This window comes from Emiliania huxleyi (genome assembly GCF_000372725.1).
Source record: "Emiliania huxleyi CCMP1516 chromosome Unknown EMIHUscaffold_168, whole genome shotgun sequence".
NCBI lineage: Eukaryota > Haptophyta > Isochrysidales > Noelaerhabdaceae > Emiliania > Emiliania huxleyi.
In genome coordinates, this window is record NW_005200902.1 from 25180 (window position 1) to 43024 (window position 17845).

General features: G+C 64.9%; 6 protein-coding genes across 6 annotated transcripts; 3 read left to right on the forward strand and 3 right to left on the reverse strand.

Moving 5' to 3' along the window:
• Nucleotides 1–2088: 2088 nt before the first annotated feature.
• On the reverse strand, nt 2089–3067 carry EMIHUDRAFT_230895 (hypothetical protein; the record flags this gene model as incomplete). Its single annotated transcript, XM_005784738.1, has 3 exons — nt 2089–2235; nt 2503–2748; nt 2966–3067. The coding sequence occupies 3 exons, from the start codon at nt 3065–3067 to the stop codon at nt 2089–2091; spliced, it is 495 nt and encodes a 164-aa protein (XP_005784795.1).
• A 246-nt stretch (nt 3068–3313) lies between these two features.
• On the forward strand, nt 3314–5007 carry EMIHUDRAFT_441962 (hypothetical protein). Its single transcript, XM_005784739.1, is given in 7 exon segments — nt 3314–3396; nt 3407–3410; nt 3534–3907; nt 4034–4180; nt 4252–4312; nt 4377–4495; nt 4619–5007. 3 exon segments carry the CDS (start codon nt 4285–4287, stop codon nt 4949–4951), a joined length of 480 nt encoding a protein of 159 aa, XP_005784796.1. The 5' UTR covers nt 3314–3396; nt 3407–3410; nt 3534–3907; nt 4034–4180; nt 4252–4284; the 3' UTR covers nt 4952–5007.
• A 2063-nt stretch (nt 5008–7070) lies between these two features.
• EMIHUDRAFT_230897 (hypothetical protein) lies at nt 7071–7544 on the forward strand (the record flags this gene model as incomplete). The annotated part of the gene is made up of 1 exon (XM_005784740.1): nt 7071–7544. The coding sequence occupies one exon, from the start codon at nt 7071–7073 to the stop codon at nt 7542–7544; it is 474 nt and encodes a 157-aa protein (XP_005784797.1).
• Nucleotides 7545–8341: 797 nt separating this feature from the next.
• EMIHUDRAFT_441963 (hypothetical protein) lies at nt 8342–10624 on the forward strand. Its single transcript, XM_005784741.1, has 9 exons — nt 8342–8521; nt 8657–8696; nt 8916–9041; nt 9184–9368; nt 9490–9538; nt 9697–9933; nt 10011–10081; nt 10258–10293; nt 10370–10624. The coding sequence occupies exons 1-7, from the start codon at nt 8364–8366 to the stop codon at nt 10059–10061; spliced, it is 846 nt and encodes a 281-aa protein (XP_005784798.1). The 5' UTR covers nt 8342–8363; the 3' UTR covers nt 10062–10081; nt 10258–10293; nt 10370–10624.
• Nucleotides 10625–10817: 193 nt separating this feature from the next.
• On the reverse strand, nt 10818–12409 carry EMIHUDRAFT_441966 (hypothetical protein). Its single transcript, XM_005784742.1, has 6 exons — nt 12166–12409; nt 11643–12090; nt 11534–11569; nt 11424–11461; nt 11218–11353; nt 10818–11149 (listed from the first exon to the last, which is right to left on the reverse strand). The coding sequence occupies exons 1-6, from the start codon at nt 12397–12399 to the stop codon at nt 11115–11117; spliced, it is 927 nt and encodes a 308-aa protein (XP_005784799.1). The 5' UTR covers nt 12400–12409; the 3' UTR covers nt 10818–11114.
• Nucleotides 12410–14206: 1797 nt separating this feature from the next.
• Nucleotides 14207–14809, reverse strand: EMIHUDRAFT_364562 (hypothetical protein). The gene has a single exon (XM_005784743.1). It carries the CDS (start codon nt 14747–14749, stop codon nt 14363–14365), a length of 387 nt encoding a protein of 128 aa, XP_005784800.1. The 5' UTR covers nt 14750–14809; the 3' UTR covers nt 14207–14362.
• Nucleotides 14810–17845: the final 3036 nt, after the last annotated feature.

Below are 17845 nucleotides of genomic sequence, written 5' to 3' on the forward strand. Positions count from 1 at the left end.
TGTCTGCGTTTAAGTGCCGTGCAGCGGTCCCGCGTTGAGGGAGTGCGCACACTCGTGGAGCCCCGTACTGCTGGCGGACAACTCTCGCCAGCGGGCCCCGGTAATCTATCGTCAGCGTTTTTGCAGTTTTTTCGGTATTTTTAAGCGCCCCCCCCCCGCGCCCCGGCAAGGCCATCTGGGCCATGGCATGGGTTTGCAGCTAGAGAGCCGTATTTGCACGGACCTGGGTCCTGGCGAGACCCCTCTGCAGCGTGCACAGCTCGGTGCAGGCACGTGGCACAGGCCACAGCCGCTTCTCTCTTCGTCTTGTGCCGTGCGGATGCGGGCGACGCGCTCACCAAGCGCTAAGTCCTCGCGAGAAGGCCCAGACGGCGGGGGCGGTGGACGCCACGCAGTCGCGGTGGGCTCTTTGACGAACGGCCTCCGGGTAAGGGCGGCGCCGGAGCATCGCGATGTGGCGGCTGGGGCGCGGTGTCGGTGGCGGGAGTTCCTCGTTCTTCTCCGCGGGCGCGCCTCGTCCGGGTTCATATGCAGAGAGAGTTTCTCAGCGACCTGTGTGAGCTGTGTGTTGCGTTTTCAGCCTACGGAGCACACGTTCGCGGTGGGGGCGAGGGCCCCGCCCCCACCCCCCAAACACATCCGCCAATGGCATGTAGAAAGAATAAATCACAAGTCGCACAGCTCCGTCAGCTCCCCGGCTGCGAGCTCACACATGCAACTCGCACATCCTCCCCTAGCTCTCACATCCCCCGGGCGGCGCGTGTGGACGCAATCTCAGCCCTCCCAAACGCGCGGCACGACGGCAGCCTGCGTCCGGGAGCGCCGTCCAATCGCGGGACGCCGGGGTGGCCCCTTCCCCACCACAAACTCACGGCGAGCGTTGTGCGATGACAAGGCGCTCGGGCCGGCGGCGGCGGTGGCCAAAGCCCAGAGGCCGGCGCGGGGCCCGAGAGCAAGGCCGCCGAGCGGCACGTGTGCGCCGCTCCGGCGGTCAGTCCGCCTTGCCGGCCTTGGCCTCCTTGCGGCCTGGCGGCGGCGGGAGGCTGCGCGGCCGCGAGTAGGTCGCCTCGCCTAGAGCACGCACCCGCCTCCTTCTCGCACCCACCTCCTTCTCGCACCCGCCTCCTTCTCGCACCCGCCTCCTTCTCGCACCCGCCTCCTTCTCGCACCCGCCTCCTTCTCGCTCCCGCCCCCTTCTCGCACCCGCCCCCTTCTCGCACCCGCCTCCTTCTCGCACCCGCCTCCTTCTCGCACCCGCCTCCTTCTCGCACCCGCCTCCTTCTCGCACCCGCCTCCTTCTCGCACCCGCCTCCTTCTCGCACCCGCCTCCTTCTCGCACCCGCCTCCTCCTCTCCCGCCACAGCCAGCAGTGTCTACACTCGTCCTGGGCACGGCCGACGGGGCACCACGCACTCCCGAAAGACGACGGGGGCACGGCACGGGGCGGTGTGTGCCTTCTCGGGGAGAGGCAGTCCACAAAGGCCCGATGGAGCTTGTGATGGATCCCGGCGGCCGAAGACGTGCGTCGGTTCGCCCGCGAGGCTGCTGTTGGCAGAAGCTCGCGGCCAGTCTCGGCCAGTCTCGTCTCATCTCGGAGAGTCTCGGCTAGTCTCGCCGGTGACGCTGTTGTAGAAGAAGGGGCGGCCACCGCCAGTGAACGCCGTCTCCGTCCACGCACGCGCCGCGCCGTCCCCGTCTCCGTCGCCTGAGTAGTCGCCAGTGAAGAACTGTGAGCAATTGCATCAACACGAGGGCTGCGAATACAGCGGAGATACAGCGGAGATACAGCGGAGATACAGCGGAGATACAGCGGAGAATAGCGGAGAACAGCGGTGACGTGAAAGGCAGCCGAGTCCGCGCGCTGTCTTCAAACTCTTCCCCATCTGCTTCCGCGTTGCCGTGGCCGTGGCCCGACGAGCGGGAGAGGGCCTCGCCGACAACCATGCTGCAGCAGGCGGCGACGGCGAGGCGGAGCGAGGCGGCGTGCAGGGAGTGCTCGAGATGGTGGTCAAAGAGGCCACCTGAGGCATCCGTTCATTCACAACTCCTCAGCGATGGACTCACAAAACATGCTCGAGGTGCTGCCGGTCAGAGGCGGCCGCCGTCGAGCAGCAAGCACGGCAGCACGAGCACGTGGGCGAGGCAGTCGAGGCTGTCGCACGCCGCGCCTACAAACGAAATGTGGGTGTGGCCAGAAGAGAACGCTGTGCAGCCGAAGGCTGTCGCACGCCACGCCTACACAGGAGGAGACGTGTGCGGAAACAGAGAAGCCGGCGAGGCGGAGGCGGAGGCTGTCGACGTCGCGCCGACGACGAAGAGTAGGCTGGTCAGCAGCGCGCGCTGCTCGCGCCTAATGAGACAGCAGTGATTCGTTGAATGTCTCATCAGCCAGGCTTGTCAGCAGCTGCGCTGCTCGCGCCACTCCCGCCCGGCGCGCTGCCAGCCGTGGCGCGCCATGTGGAGGAGCAGGTAGGCCCCCAGTAGCGGGAGGAGGAGGTGCACCGAGAACAGGCACCACTGCGCGGGCAGCAGAAGCGCGTGCGGCGCCGCCGCAACCTCTGCCGGCGTGGCGCGGACCTTGCCTCGCGTCAGCCGGCGGCGAGCCGCGGCGAGGAGCTTGCGCGCCTTGGCGACGGCGCCGGTGGCCTGCGCCTCAACAATCTCGCCGCCGTGCGCCACCAGGCGGCCGGTGAGCGTCCGGCCCACCGCCGCCAGCATGTGCTCGGCGACTCCGAAGCCAATCTTCTCCTGCGGTGCGGCGAACGGCGCGTGACCGGCAACGAGGTCGGATTCGGAATGGAGAGTGGATGGAGGTTGGGAGTCGGAGCGGGCGGAGGTCGCGCGCGGGCGGCCGGCGCCGGCGCCGGCGACGGGTGGCGTGCGGCAGCGGAGGCAAGAGCGACGGCGCCTGTGCGCGGTGGCAGAGCTCGTGCCCAGAGTTGGAGTGGACGGCACGGGTGAGGACGGAGTGGCCGTGCCCAGAGCGCATCGTGCGGGGACTGTCCGCCTCCACGCAAGCCGTAGTCGGCGTTTCGGGTACGATGGGCATCGAGTCGTCGAAGGTCATTCGGTCGTTCGCTTCGATTCCGAAGCATCTCGAGAGAAGAATTCCGCGGGACGTCCTCTGACTGTGCTTTTACGTTACGACAGACAAAAGTCAAAAGAGATGTCAAAAAAAGAAAAAATCCTGCACGCCGCCCCAACGGGCCGAGGCGGGCCGAGGCGGGGCTCCAGCTCCTCGAGGTTGTGACTCCTCTCTGTTGACTCCTCTCTGTGCCGCTTGCATCTGTGCCTCATGAGCGACTCGTTCCTGGCGGCAGTGCTCCATCGACAGACCGACACGCCGCTGGCGCCCGTCATCCGCGCTCTGCTTGTGGACAATTGCGACCCGGCAAAGTCGACACACAGTCCAGAGATGCCCACCACCCAGCCTTGACAGATAGTGGACAGGACTTTACCTGTGGAGGCACTGCCCGTTCATCTCACCATTGGCCTCACCACAGCTCTCTATCCACTGCCCGTTCATCTCACATGACGCGGCCGAGCTGCTCGACGCCCTCGACCTGGGCGGCTCGCGGCATGACTGGGCGTCTCGCCGCGCCAGCGCCGCCGCGCGCCGTGTTCCCGCGAGCCTCGACCTCGCTCAGTGCGCGGCGCTGCGCAACGCGGTGGACGCAGCCTCGATGGAGACGCTCGACTCAGTCGACGGCCTACTCGAGTACCAACTCACGCTCACCAGCGCCGACTTCGAAGAGCTTGTCGGCGCGGACGCCTTTGCGCGGCTCAACTTTCTCGCCGCCGAGGCGCATGCCGAGACACGTCCGGGGCGGTTCCAAGACAGCTCCGAGACACTTCCGAGACGCTTCCGAGACAGCTCCGAGAACTCAGCCTCTTGGGCTTTGAAGAGGCCGCCAACGCGACGGACACGGGTCACACTCACAGACACACAGCACAAGACACTCCTCCAGCGCCGTGTCGCAGCGCTCCCATACGGCATTCTCGGAGCTCTGACGGCGGCCTCTCGCCCCCGCAGGCGCATGCCGAGCTTCAGTCGCCGCTGCGCCCCGCCGCCGCCGCCGCCGCCGCGAGCGCGGCAGGCATCGCCGCCTCGCCGCACCCGCTCACCGAGGAGCCGCACGAGATCTTCGTCCGGCGGTACAGCGCCGCCACGCGGCCGTGGGTCGTCGGCTTCCACTTCGACCGGTCGTGTGAGTGTGACGAGCGCCCGGTCACACCTCTGGCGGTGAGTAGGTCGGCTTCCACTTCGACCGCTCCTCCCTCACGATGAACGTCGCGCTGTCCGACGACCAGGGCTTCGAGGGAGGCGCACTGCCGTGGGCTTGAACGGCGTCTCTTCACGGCTCAAGTGTGAGCAGGCCTCGAGGGAGGCGCACTGCTCGCCATCGTGGGCGGCGAGGTTGTGCGGTGTGACCGCGCCGAGGGCACGGCGACGCTGCACGCTTCGACGCTGCTCCACGCTGTCACTCGCGTGCAGGTGAGGCGGACTTGTCACACCCGATTGTGTGAAGAGGCGCTGTTCACAGAAAAACACAACCCCAGGCCGGCAACACAGGCGCTGTTCACACCCCGGAGTTGTCACGCTGTCGCTCGTGTGCAGGGATCGGCGGCGCGCTACTCGCTCATCCTCTTCTACCGACAGATCTGCCCCGCCGCCGCGCACCGGCTCGTCGAGTGCAGCGTCGCAACCATGGACCTGCTCTACCCGCCCGAGGAGGGCTCCTACTCGTGCGACGCCTGCGGCGACTCGAGGCTGCACAGGGTGCGCCGCAGCGAGCCGGGTGGCGCCTCCTCACGTGAACACAGGCGCGAGCTCGAGGAGCAAGGGTGCCGCTCGATGTGGCACTGCGCCGCCGGGTGCGAGTACGATTTGTGCGGCGTGTGCCACGACGTGGGCCTCGCGGATGGAGTGGAGTACGTGAGTGTCCGCTAGCGCGCGCGTGCGTGTGGGAGGAGGGGTTACTAGGCATCGATATATCGTAGTGAAAAACAAATGTTCGCAGCGGCCAGCCGCCCGCGAACGACACGCACCCCCAACCCCCGTGTCGGCGCAGCAGCGGCGCACTCACACCAGCGCCGTCGTCCGAATATCGGCCGCCATCCTCTTGGCCGACGCGCGAGCCGCCTTATTCAACGCGGCCACCTCTCCTTTTTGCTCAAGCCCGGCACCGAGAGGATGGCGGCGCCACCGCCGCCGCGCCGCGGCTTGGAGGCGGCGGTGCGTTTGGGCTGCACAGCTTGGCAATGGCCTTCCGGCCTTGCCGCCGCTCGCCTTGGGCTGCTTTGCCTTGCCGCCCGTTGCCTTGCCGCCCGCCTTCTGGGCGGCGACTGGCGGGGGAGACGAGTCGCCCTCGACGACGACGCGGACCGTAAACGTCGTGACGCACACCGTCCACACACGGCGGCTGGGTCAGCGGGCTTGGGCGCCGCGGCGAAATAGGACTTAAGCGACATCCTACGGGCCCCCCCGGCCGGGGCGCTGCTTTAGGCGCACGATGACCTCGGCCGATCTTTTGGCGGGAGGCTTCTGTTCACAGCGGAGAACGGAGAAGAAGGCCTCTCCCAGCACACTGGCACGACAAGGGCGCGGACTGGCGCGGACTGGCACACACACCGGCACACCACCGGACTCCGGAGCCGATGTAAGAAAGAACGAATTTTCGCGCGACTAGGGCTCTCTTGCCCGCAACCCGATCATACTCGAGTAAGTCAGGTTGAGCTGGACTCGCCAGGCCGAGGCCCCTCCCCGAAAGGCAAGTATTAGCCACACGAAACCGAGGCCCCTCCCCACCGCCCCGATCCCCCCACCCCCTTGCTCCCCTCCCCCCCTCGGGAGCACGGGAGGGCCGAAGAGAGGCGCCCGTGGGGACCCCGCAATTCCCTTCCCACCTCGGAGGGCCGGACTGAGGCGTCGAGGGCCCCGCTCTTTCCCTCGCATAGCGGCCACTCTTCGGATCGCTGGTCGAGCGACCCGGGGGATGCCCCGCACGCCTGATCCAGGCGCGAGAAACGAAATGCGAGGCGAGGCGCTTATGCGGCCCGATGGGGAGGAGTGGGGCGGACTACGGGGATCGGCTTCTTACACCGCCCTTCCCTCAGCAAGCCCCCTCCAACCCACCCGCGCTAGGTCTCGGGTTTGACGCATGGGGTCACTCCCGCGAAACTCCCGAACTAGCCGGGCAGTCGGAGGGGCAACTCCGTGCCCTGGGGTGTCGACGGGCCCCCGGGGGCGACAGGGGTGCTCTTGGGGGGGGTCCCCCCAGCCAAGGGGGTCTGGGGCGCAGCCCCAGGAAGCCCGCCGCAGGCGCCAATTTTTGGGGGGATTTTGACTGATTTTCATGAGGTGTTGCTACTAGTTTGGGACCAGTTGAAGCCTAAAAATGGCTACAAATACAGCCACAGCAGCTGCTCGTCGTGAGCTGCTACTGTGTGGCAGAGCCCAGAGAGAGGGCTTTCAGGAGCACTATTCAGTATGATCCAGCTCAACGTTGCGGAGTAGTAAGACTGTTCCGTTACCGTGAGCGGCCGGCGGCCGGCGGCGGCCGGTGCGGCACGCGGAGCACTCCGTGAGCTGTGACGGGTGCGGACGAGCGAATGAGAGGTACCTTTCAGTGAGAGATAGGCAGTCCTAGTCTCTAATAACACATCTCCCACAGATAGCGCACTCATCCGCGCCCGTCACTGCTAGTCGGGGCACTCCCGGCGTGCGGCCCGGTCCCGGTCGTCACTCCGGTTGCTCGTGTTCAGCTGTTCACACCGTCAGAACTAAGCTCCGCAAGGATTCAGTGTCTGTCTGAGACGCTAGTAGAGCACAATGGCATCCATGGATCAAGTGGATCACTTCATTACCTGGACCCGTACGAGACCCCCGTTGGTGGGTGTACAACTGTAGAGCACCCCCGTCGCCCCCGGGCCCCCACCAGGCTCGGCTCCGTGCACTGACGGTCGGCCGCCAGAACACGCCTGGCGTGGATCGCGTCACACCAATCCTGGCTACCCAACGCGGCCAAAGGATATCCACCTCGAGAACCTCGAGAACTCGAGTAAACAAAATGTGTCCGGCGCATTCGCTCGCGCGGCGGTCGGCCCTCTCGCACGCCGCGGTCGCTGCGGCCGCGTATCTCCTCGGCCACAGAGCTGGCGCTCTTGAGTCGCAGCCACCAGCCGAGCCGGAGGACGACTCGGTGTGGCATGAGGGCGAGTTCGAGGAGCACCGGGCACGGGAGGCGGCTGCAAAGGCAGCGCTGCTGGAGCACCTCCGGCACCGCTCCTACGTCAGGCTCGCACCCAGCCGGGTGGCCGGCGTTGGTGTCGTCGCCCTCGTCGATATTCCGGCAGAGACGGACCCGTTTGTGCCTCCCAACGCGCACCTCTGCCGCGCTGAGCAGAGCATCCCGCTCACGTCGGACGAGCTGCAGTCGCTGCCTCCGCCGGTGCTCGAGCACGTGCTCTCCTTCCACGATTCGACTCCCGGCCGTGTGCCCGTCAACGCGTGCGGCACCGTCACGATGGACGCCTCTTGGTGAGCGGACGGAGAGAGGAGGAGGAGCGGAGCCACGCAGAGTGGCGTGACCGCCGCTCCCCGCCATCGCGCCAGGTTTCTCAACCACGCCAACACGGACGAGGCAGCGAGCGCCCGCCCCACCACTGGACTCTCTCCGAGCAACTCCCGACTCACACGAGTGCTGCGCAGGCGGTCAACATGGAGTTGCATCGCCCGGAGCAGCCGACGAGCCCGCCGCGGCAGGGCGGCTTCTACTCCTACCGCACCACCCGCGAGGTGCGGGCGGGCGAGGAGCTGCTGCTGGACTACCGCACGGCGCTGCCCGGCGTGTTTAAGCACGCGATCGCCCCGCACCTGAGGCCGGAGGGGCGGGGAGAAACACCTTTCGAACCATCCGAGTCTCGGAAACTATGAACATATCGCGCAGCCAGCCCCGTGTGTGTGACTAGTCTCTAGTGCAGTGACCAGTGTGCATGGTAGTATTATGTAATGTCTGCGCTCACGCGGCACGCGCTCTCAGTCTGACAGTCTCAGAGCTCTTCCCCGCCTATAACGCCCATCTCTTCTCCGCCGGGAGACTCGAGAGAGCCCCGGGCCCCGCCCTCCAGCTCTCGGCGTCGCCGTCGGAGGGGCAGCTTTGGCGTTTGGCTAGTTGCCAACTTGCTATTTGCTGGCACCTGTGCCGACTCAGCTGCACGACCGGAAGCTGGCCCTCCGCGCGCATTTGCCGGCAAACCGAAACAGAGAGAGAGCTGAGAGATTCTCTATCGCACATGCAGTATGTGTTCACGCGCGCCTTCCTTCGACCTGCGCCTGGTGCCCGAATCTGAATAGCTCAGCAATGCTTTCCACTCTCGCCTTCAGCTCGGGCTTCTCGGTGTCGCGTTCGCCGGTTTCGCAGGGCCGTGCGGGTGCGCCTGCCATGCTCTACGGCGAGCCTAGGCCCGTCCAGATCATCCCGTCCGTCCTTCCGGCCGACTGGGCCAACATGGGCGCCGAGTGAGTGCCAGCAGCCCTTTCTCCTCCTCCGCATGCACTCACCTCGCACAACACGCAGCGCAGAGCATGCGTACGCCCGCGCGCACGGTGTTGCCGACGGAGGAGCAGCGACTCCACGACGTGCGTTTCGTCCAGGTGCAAGCGGCTCGAAGACGCCGGCGTCGACCGTATCCAGGTGCCGAGCTATGAGGAGAGTCTCGTGGTGTGCTTGTGTGTGAGTGTGTGCGTGTGTGTGAGAGTGGGTGAGTGGGTGGGTGGGTGCTTCCGTGCGCACCACTGCCCGAGCATGCCGGCGAAGCTCTGCCGCTGCCCTGGCCTCCCGCCTCCAACGTCAAAGCCTGCAACCCTGCAACCGCCGCTTCTGACGCCCCGCGCGCCCTCCCGCGACGCGCAGTTCGACGTCATGGACGGCAACTTTGTGCCGAACCTGACCTTCGGCCCGGAGCTCATCGCCGCCTGCAAAAAGTACACCACCGTCAAGTTTGAGACGCAGCTGATGGTGTCGCAGTACAACTGCGAGGTGCGAGAGAGTAGAATGCACCAGAGCGGCCGCGTCACCCGCGTCTCTACGCCGCCTCTACTGCCCCGCCCACGCCCCGCCCACGCCCCGCTACCCTCCCGCTCGGCCGCGCCTTGCCACCCTCTCGCCCTTCCGGATCCAGACGATGCTCGATGAGTACACCGCGGCGACCAACCAGCCGGGCAAGCCCGGTGTTGTGATCGCGCACGTCGAGGGAAACACGCACCTGCACCGCACGCTCACCAAGATCCGCGAGGGGGGAGGCTCGCCGTCGGTCGCGCTCAACCCGCACACGCCGGCGGAGATGATCGAGAACGTGCTCGACCTGTGCGCTACACAGCCGAGATGCAGCCGAGATGCAGCCGAGATGCAGCCGAGATGCAGCCGAGATGCAGCCGAGATGCAGCCGGTCGGCAGAGGATCGAATGATTCATTCTTTTGCCCGCAGGTGCGACCACGTGCTGGTGATGACCGTCAACCCGGGCTTCGGAGGCCAGGCACACGAGATACGGCCGAGAGAGAGACCCGAGAGGGGGGCGAGATACCCGAGATGTACCCGAGATATACCCGAGATCTCACCGGCGCAGGTGCGTGGCGTGGGTCTCTCCCCCCTCTCTCCCCTCTGCTGCGAGCCTCCACACTCTCTCCCCGCCAGGCGTACATCCCGACGATGGTCGACAAGATCAAGAAGATCCGCGGCTGGATCGTCGACCGCGGCCTCGACATCGACATCGAGGTGGACGGCGGCGTCAAGGCGGACTGGACGATCGCCGCGTGCGCCGATGCGGGCGCCAACTGCTTCATCGCGGGCTCGGGCATGTTTGCGTACGAGAACCTGGCGGACGGCTGCTCGGAGCTGCGCACGATCGCGGAGGCTGCACAAAAGGGCAAGGCGCGCCGAGGGGGAGGGGAGGGGCGGGGAGGGGGGGGGGGGGGGGGGCAAACCCCCCCTGGTCCCCCCCCCCGCAGGGGCTCCCAAAGGGGGAGACGATCAAGGACCTCGACGCGGTGGCTGCGTGAGGCCGCTCCTTCTTCCCTTGGTGCGCCGCCTCCCCTCGAGTTGAGAGCTCTGCGGCGCGGTGGTTCATGTTTACCAGTGTACTGCGCAGCGTACGAGAGACGCGCGTCTTCTGCCTTTGTGCGTCCCCAAGAGGAGCCCCCCCCCGTGCGTCGAGGGGGCGGAGACGGACTGGAGCCCTCGACGCAGCGTCCGTAGGTGCTCCCGCCCGAGACGCACGCGAGCTGGCTCAAGGCGCACCGGGTGCCTTTGCGAGACGGATTTCACCCCCCCCCCCCTCCTTCACGCCGACTTGCTTCTCGTCCCGCAGGCGGAGTGGCTCCTGCGTGCCCAGGAGGGTCTCGAGCGCGGGCGCGACATCTCGCTCCTCGAGCGGCTCGAGGCGGGACTCGAGGCGGGCGTGAGGTGACGCTCGGCTCTCGCGATGCCGCATGCCGCGCGATGGGCGATGGCCCCTGCAACTGTATCCCGGAAAAAGAGAGGGTGTACTGACTGCTATGATTGTATGTCCTGGTGCGCCTGCGTCGTCTGTGTTCTTCCTAGCGCTTACGACGTCCCCCGAAATATTCATTACGCACGCTGTCGCGGTGCTCGCTTCGGGCTTCGCTCGAACCTCGATCGCTCTCACTTTCTCTTTCAGCCGTGCCTGTGGAGCAACCTGGACCCTGGACGCTGGAGCTGGACGCTGATCGCTGTCGCTGATCGCTGTCCAGAGGTGTGGCGCCGGGCCTGGGCGTGCTGCGCGTGGGGACCTGTTTGAGCACGTGTGGCTGTGCACAAGTATGTGCCACACCCCTTACCCCCACACTCGACACTGCGCGTGCACACAGACACATAGAGTACTGATTTCACTGACAGACACAATAGTCACAAGTCAGTGCAGGATTCCTACACACGCCGATCGGCGGTGGCAGGGCGGTGCCGCCTGCCGGCGTCGACCCGCGTCCGCTACCCAACCAGCCGCTTCAGCAGCGCCGGGCTGTGGCTGAAGTGGTACTCGTCGAACGCATCGGGGTACTTCCACGCGTCGTACTCGGGCGTGCTCACACACTGTCTCACGCGCTGCCACAGCCGCCACGCCTCCCGGTACCTATATCGAGAGGGAAACCTCTCTTCGCTCGCAACCACCAATTTGCCTTCCGCCGCTTCTCTCGGCGCCGGCCAACGAGCTCCTCGCGTGTGTTGGTCGCCGTGGGGTCGATCGTCGCGGCAAGGGCGGTCTGGAGAGCCGCCTCAGCTGCTGCGACCGCCTCGCTGCTGCTCGGATTGGGAGGCGGCCCCGCGGTCTCCACGCCTGGTCACGGCACGGCACTATGGTCGGGGCAGAGGAGCGAGCGAGCAATGCGCGCCTCGCCGGGGGAGACCGTCGGCAGCCACAACCACGAGCGAACGGTAGGCGTGCCTACGGGCGGACGGCAGCTCTCAACGGGTTTGCCCGTCCAACACACACAGACGTTGAGGGGAATGCGCGTGCCATGGACCGAAGGTTGGGTGCACGTTGAGGCCGCACCTACGGGGAGCGACACCAGGGCGTGCGGGCGTGTGCACGCACCTGCCGCCGGCCGCAACGCTGTGGCCAGCGCCCCGCGTGAAAGTACGCTGCGCCAGAGAGGTGGGCGAGGCGCTGCATCGCAACAAGCCGACCCGGCGCGGTCTCATGGGCAAAGTGCAGCGAGACCCCGAGCCCGCGGGGCACCGCCTCGGCAGCAAGCTCCTCCGTCGCCCGGACGACATACGCGTTGAGAGGGCCTGTCGCACGGGGGCGAGTGTCGGGACGGAGGCCGTAGGCGCTGCCTCTTTGTGCGCTCCTCCGCAGAGCAGTCCGGCACTCCCTTCTCTCTGAGCACACCACTCTCTGCGTTCGCCTCCGTGTTCCTCCTCTCGTGCGAGGTGGCCGCGGGTGGGCGACTGTCGCAGCGCCCGGAGAAAGGGCGTCCAGATGTCACGGGTCGATCCCACGAGGACCGCGAGCGTGCTGCTGCGCGACAGCTCCGGCAGCGCCATCGCCGGGCCCACCAGAGCATTGTAGTCCTGAGAGCAGTAGGCCCCACCACTCAACGCACATTCACCGCGCGAGTTGATCGTGCATTCAGCGCTTCTACGCACCTGTAATGTCAGACCGACAGCGAGGTCGAGGCCACGACGGTGCGCAGCTGCAGCTATTGCACTGACGATTGCTCTGCTGCTGCTACCACCGCCTTCGCCGCCTTCGCCTCCGCCGCCGCTGCTGCTGCCGCCGACACTGCCGCGGACGCTGCCGCCACCGCTGTGCCGCCGCCGCTGTCTGCTAGTACGGTTGCCGCCAGCAGTCCTAGCCACGTTCCCCAGGCGTCGGAGCATGGCCGAACCTTCACTCACTGACTGGACATCGTTCGCGGATTTTTCAGAGAGAATTCTTTCGTCCGCGCCAGTCCGCGCCCTTGTCGTGCCAGTGTGCTGTGAGAGAGGCTTGTATCTTAAGAATTCTTTCGCACGCGCCCCTCTCACAGCACACTGGCACCCTGTGTCAGTGTGCCTGTGGTTGCAAGAGACTGCCAGTGAGAAGCTGGAGGCAGGTCGCTAGACTGAGATGAGACCGCCAGTGGAGTTGGGAGTCCACCGTGCACCGCGCTGCGACCTGCGAGCCTGTCTGTCGTGTCCATTGGTCGTGTCCCTTGTCAGGAGCAGGAGAGCCCCACCTGTGCCCCTGATCGTCCTTCCAAAATCCTGCTCGTGCAGGTGTGGACCCTGTCCTCCTCCCCCATCCCTCGTTTGGGTTTGTCTGTGTTCTTTCTTTCTTTTTGAGCTTAGCCTTCGATGTTATGAAACAAACGCAAGGCGGACCACATGGCATATCGCTCTCGGGCCCACAGACATCCCGCACACCCGCCGCCCCCCGCGCGCGCCCCTTTCTTTTTTAGCAGACTGGCACGGACTAGCACCACAAAAGGCACAGCAGACAACGGCCCCTTATCCCGCTCCAACCGCCGCGTGAGGCCCGGATCTATCTATCTGTTATGTTACCTCATCAAAGTGTTTGTCTCGTTCTCACATGCGAGAGAGAGAGAGAGAGAGAGATTCTTCTTGTTCACATGCGTGACTGACTTTAATCTTTATGGCATGTGTGTGTGTACCAGGCAGGGTGACGGACCCGGAACCAACTAACTACCACCTTTGTCCATAACCCTCGACGTCCACGACAGGACAAGCCGCCAAGAACAGTTATAACTAAAGGAGGCGGTTGCTGAAACCGAGCGCGGGGTGCCTGAAACCGAGGGACCGAGTCCCTCCTTCCGAACAAAGCGTGGTGCGACACCACCGAGCCCAAAGAGCGCCCACCGCGCCCTGCCATTTGCGCACGGCATTTAACCCCCCCCCCCCCTCCCGTCCACGAATACTGCACCCAGCACAGGTGCAAACCGAGCCCATACATACGTACTCGCGTCGATGACAATGCTGAGCGCTACTACATTGATCATTGTCCTCTACAAGACGGCTCGGGCAGCGCCAGCGGGCTCATCGAACGAGCTCGCCACGTCCAACGTCGCCTCGATCGATCCTCTGCCTGACACCTACGATTATGATGAGTCCGAGTACTACGGCGGAGCGTCAAACAAGCCCACATCGGGAGGCAATGATGACGGTGACTGCACCGACATCTGGTCTGCAGGCAAGTGCCGCGAGAAGGCCGATGCGGGCAAGTGCAACAAGCCGAATGCGGTGCTGAAGTGCAAGGCAACGTGTGGCTTGTGCTCCTATCCACCTTCTGCACCACCGTCGCTCACTTGCAACGATTTGGCTGCGTGCAACAAGTACTCCAGCCCGCGGCCGTCCCCGCCCCCCTCGTCCAGCGTCTCCTCCTGCGAGTCGGATATCATCGACTCTTACGGCAACTGCGTGCCGGCAACGTGCGAGACCTGGTTTGACGGCTGCAACAACTGCGGCGTCATGTTGAAGCTTGAACGGCCTGCTCTCCATTGCACCAAGAAATTCTGCATGATCCGTCAGGAGGAGAGGTGCACCGAGTACACCGCAGTCCTGGTGTCTCTTTGGTACGTTTACGAACGCTTCTGCTCGTAGTCTAGACACTTGGAGCCGTTGACTGATTTTTGCCACACAGTGTAGCCTATACCATCCTCCTGTAGCTCCCCGAGAAAAAAAGGAGCACTGCGACACATGCGACACATTCACATGCACATGAACCGGAAGTGAATTCCAACACACCAGCCGGGGAGAGAAGAGATCGACTCGTCTCTGAGTGGCAAGCCTACCTTTATGGACCATGCGCCATGAAAGTGGAGCGAACGAAGCGCCCCGCCGCCGCTCAGAGCGAGCGCTTGTCGACCCGAACGTCCTTGATCGGCTGCAGCGCCGCGAGCAGGTCGTCATCGCTCCGCTCGGCCAGCACCGGCCAAGTCTTGCGCACACCGATCCAGACCGCGGGGTCGGGATCCTCCTGCGGGTTGCGGAGAGCCGCGAAGAAGTCAATCGGCTGCTGCGTGAAGACGCTCTTCAGGGCCGTAGGGCAGTCCTCTGCAGATCCCTCGCGCCAGCACGGATCAAGACTCTTGCTCGCCGCTGTGAGCGCCTCCACCTCCTCGCCGGAGAGCGTCAGCTCCGCTGCGGTGGTGCGGCGTGCTGCTGCAACCGCCTCGCGTTTCTGCTGCTTCACGGCGCGGGACTGCGGGCTTGCGTCATCATCGGCCATCATTCGGACGGCCGCGCAAGGGCTCGTGATTGCAACGCGTGGGCTGGGCGTTAGGACGATCGCGGAGGCGGCGGCAAGGAGCCACATATATATGTGTGTCTGTGTGCTCGACAGTGCTCTGGGCCTGGGTCCGGTGTCCGACTCGGAAGTGAGAGCTCATTTTTCTCTCGCCAACCGAAAAACAAATAAGTTCGGGAAAGTCCGACCAACACACTGAAAAAGAAATCTGCGCGCGCCGGCTGCTCTGCACCGCTTCGTCTTGCTGCCACGCCGTCCCACACGCCATGCCACTGACACTTCCCGACGAGCTCCTCATACACGTCGCGAGCCAATTGAGGAGCCCGCGCGACGTTGGATCATTCGCCACATCATGCCTCGCGCTGCATTCACTTTTGTCGCTGCACGCCGATCGTTTGTGGCGCGCCTTGGCCTTGAAGAATTTTCCATACCTGGAAGAGCTTTGGACAGCGGCCGGCGCTACCCCTGAATGCTACAAGTCCTTGTTTCACGACCACCGGCAGGCAGAGGCAATGCCCGTGCTGCCACAAGCTCCGCCCGTCGTCACGTGCGCACTTGCCGACTTCAGCTTCACTGTGGGGCTCCAGCTCTCTGGCGATGCGACGCCACGCGGCACACGCAGTATCACACTCCAAGAGCTCGACCAGCAAGATGACCCATCCGGCAACAAAATGTTTGACGAGGAATCGGAGTGGTTCTCTGAGATGCTGGCCGAGGCAGAGCGGGCGCCCTTCGAGCTCAGCGAGTACCACTCGTGCGAACGTCACGAGCTGGTGCGGTGCCAATCACGACTGTGTGACCTCCAGCTATCTGTGTGCGTCACATGGCGTGGGCGCACGGCACGCATCTACGATGGCGTCGTCGATAGTTATATGCGAGCGAAGAGCGACGTCCACCATGTCGAGGGTGACGACATCAAATACCCGACGACGTTATCCTTTACTTTCGGCTTCTTACCGTCATCGCGCTTGCACCGACTGAGAATCATACACGAGCAAGTCGTATTGCCGGACACGTCACACAACGGCGAGCTCGAGATGCAGCATGGTGACATCGCTCTCTGGTTCCTCCAGCTGATTAGCGGCTATGCCACCGAGGCAAACCCAGCAGCGCTTTTGTGGCACTTTGAGCACGATCTGCCATGGGATGTGTGCCACCAGAGGCAGAATGAGGTGGTGAGTTTGCCGTCGCAGCCACCGACGACGCCGACGTGCACGCTCAGTGATTTCACCTTCAGTGATGCCTGGCTCAGTGATGTGAGTTTCGAGATGCCTGGCGGGGTGAAGCGTCGACGAAGCTTCAAGGTCCCAACGGATACGCAACGGACGCGCGATGTGGGCGATCGATTCGCTGCTGGCAATTTTGATGTCAGATTGTGGAATGCAGCGCCAGAGTGGCTCGAGGGCTCGGTGGCGGGTCTTTTGTCAACATACGATGAAGATGAGATCTGGTTGGGTGAGCCCGGCACGCAGGGGCTGAGGGAGTTGCGACTCGCAGTCCTCATCACTTGGAATGGTCGCAGCATGCGACTCTACGAGGGCTGCGCCTTTGCTCTTCACCGAACAGCAGGAGTTCACCCACCAGAGCCAGACCCTTGGATCGAATTTGACGCGATGTGCACCCCAATCTCGATGCAGTTCTTCCATGCGCAGCCAGAGTCTGATGCTAACCGATTTGATCGCGCTCGCGATACAAATCCTGATCTCGTCTTTAGGGTCGAAGACGAAGACGGACTGCTGAGCATGACGCCGGCGCTCAACCTCGACGGCAGCTTCGTGCTGAACTTCGAAACTGCTGACGGTTCACAAAGCCTGTGTCTCGCCCCTGCCTTGAAGCATTGTACCTGTGGTACTTTGAGCACGCCCTGCCTTGGCCCGCGGGTGCGTGAGTACAGCTGTAGCGCGCATGCGCGCTGCGCCATAGCCATGGCATGTGAGATATGTGTTGGCGCCATTGGAAGTTGTCAGGGGCGAGTGCAGCGGACTCGGGACTCGCACGCCACGGTCTGGCGTTGCCTTGCCGTATGGGCCTGTAGTGCACCGCATGCGCAAGGCCTAATGACAAACCAAAGGTGAACGTACGGTAAGCCGAGAGTCCACGCGACGGCCGGCGCGGCTGCGCACGCGCGTGCACGCACCGAACGGAAGCGCGTGTGCTGCGCGAACAAGCCCGCGGCGCGACCCCCGCCCAACACCGGGATGAGGAGCGGTGCCGGTGGCGGCGCGACGGCCCAGTAGCGCAGCAAAGTTGTCGCATCACCTGGCCGAACTCGGCGAGGCAATCGTGGCGGTTGTCACTAAGCGATAGCGAGGCCGCCTTTTACTCTCCCAGCTCCCACGCCATCAGACGGACAGATACCCCGTCCCGCTCCCGGTCCCCGCCGCGCGCCGCAGTTTTAAGCTTTTACACGCGTCGTAATATTATTGAAAATCACACACACTGCCTCTTTCGCGGCTGACCGCCTGCCCGCGCGCCTTCTGGCTCGGCCTCAGCCGGCTCCGCCGCGAGCCACTCCTCCGCCCGCTTGCGCAGCCGTCCGTCGGGCGCCGCGAGCCGTGGCCCGGCGGCGCGGCCTCCCGCGCTCCACGTGACGAAACGGCCGTCCTCCGACACGTCCGCCTTGACCCACTCGAAGGAGCCGTGCAGCGCGAGCAGCCGCCCCACGGGCACCTGTGAGTAAGAAGGAGCGACGAATCAGTCGTGATCGATGGCTACTGCTCGGGTGATCAGCCGCCCGACGAGCACCTGCTCCTGCGCCACCAGCCAGAGGACGCCGAGCGGGCGGAGCCGGCGGCGGGCGCCGCGGATGAGCTGGACGAGGACGTCGAAACAGTCGGGCTGCCCTCTGTGAACCGGAGGGTTCGAGACGATCCAATCGTACCGGGCAGGCCTGCGGCCAGCGGCGGCGCGGCGCGGGAACGCGGCCGCCTCGTCGGGCCAGCCGGAGCAGAGGAGGAAACGGCGCGCCTGCGGCACGTTCTCCGCCGCCGCGGCGAGCGCGAGCGCGTCGGCGTCGAGCAAGTGCAGGCGGAGGGACGAGTCGCGCTGCAGGAGCGCAGCGCCGATCACGCCCGAGCCGCA

What these genes read in the sequence shown, in the direction of transcription:
- EMIHUDRAFT_441962 (XM_005784739.1), top strand. Translation starts at nt 4,285, where the DNA reads ATGAACGTCGCGCTGTCCGACGACCAGG. An exon ending in CGCGCTGTCCGACGACCAGG is followed by an intron (nt 4,313 to 4,376) that starts GCTTCGAGGGAG and finishes AAGTGTGAGCAG; the next exon opens with GCCTCGAGGGAGGCGCACTG. An exon ending in ACGCTGTCACTCGCGTGCAG is followed by an intron (nt 4,496 to 4,618) that starts GTGAGGCGGACT and finishes GCTCGTGTGCAG; the next exon opens with GGATCGGCGGCGCGCTACTC.
- EMIHUDRAFT_441963 (XM_005784741.1), top strand. Translation starts at nt 8,364, where the DNA reads ATGCTTTCCACTCTCGCCTTCAGCTCGGGCTTCTCGGTGTCGCGTTCG. An exon ending in TGGGCCAACATGGGCGCCGA is followed by an intron (nt 8,522 to 8,656) that starts GTGAGTGCCAGC and finishes CGTTTCGTCCAG; the next exon opens with GTGCAAGCGGCTCGAAGACG. An exon ending in AGGCTGCACAAAAGGGCAAG is followed by an intron (nt 9,934 to 10,010) that starts GCGCGCCGAGGG and finishes CCCCCCCCGCAG; the next exon opens with GGGCTCCCAAAGGGGGAGAC.
- EMIHUDRAFT_441966 (XM_005784742.1), bottom strand. Translation starts at nt 12,399, where the DNA reads ATGCTCCGACGCCTGGGGAACGTGGCTAGGACTGCTGGCGGCAACCGT. An exon ending in GCAGCGTACTTTCACGCGGG is followed by an intron (nt 11,570 to 11,642) that starts GCGCTGGCCACA and finishes CGCTCCCCGTAG; the next exon opens with GTGCGGCCTCAACGTGCACC. An exon ending in CGCGAGGAGCTCGTTGGCCG is followed by an intron (nt 11,150 to 11,217) that starts GCGCCGAGAGAA and finishes CTCTCGATATAG; the next exon opens with GTACCGGGAGGCGTGGCGGC.
- EMIHUDRAFT_364562 (XM_005784743.1), bottom strand. Translation starts at nt 14,749, where the DNA reads ATGATGGCCGATGATGACGCAAGCCCGCAGTCCCGCGCCGTGAAGCAG.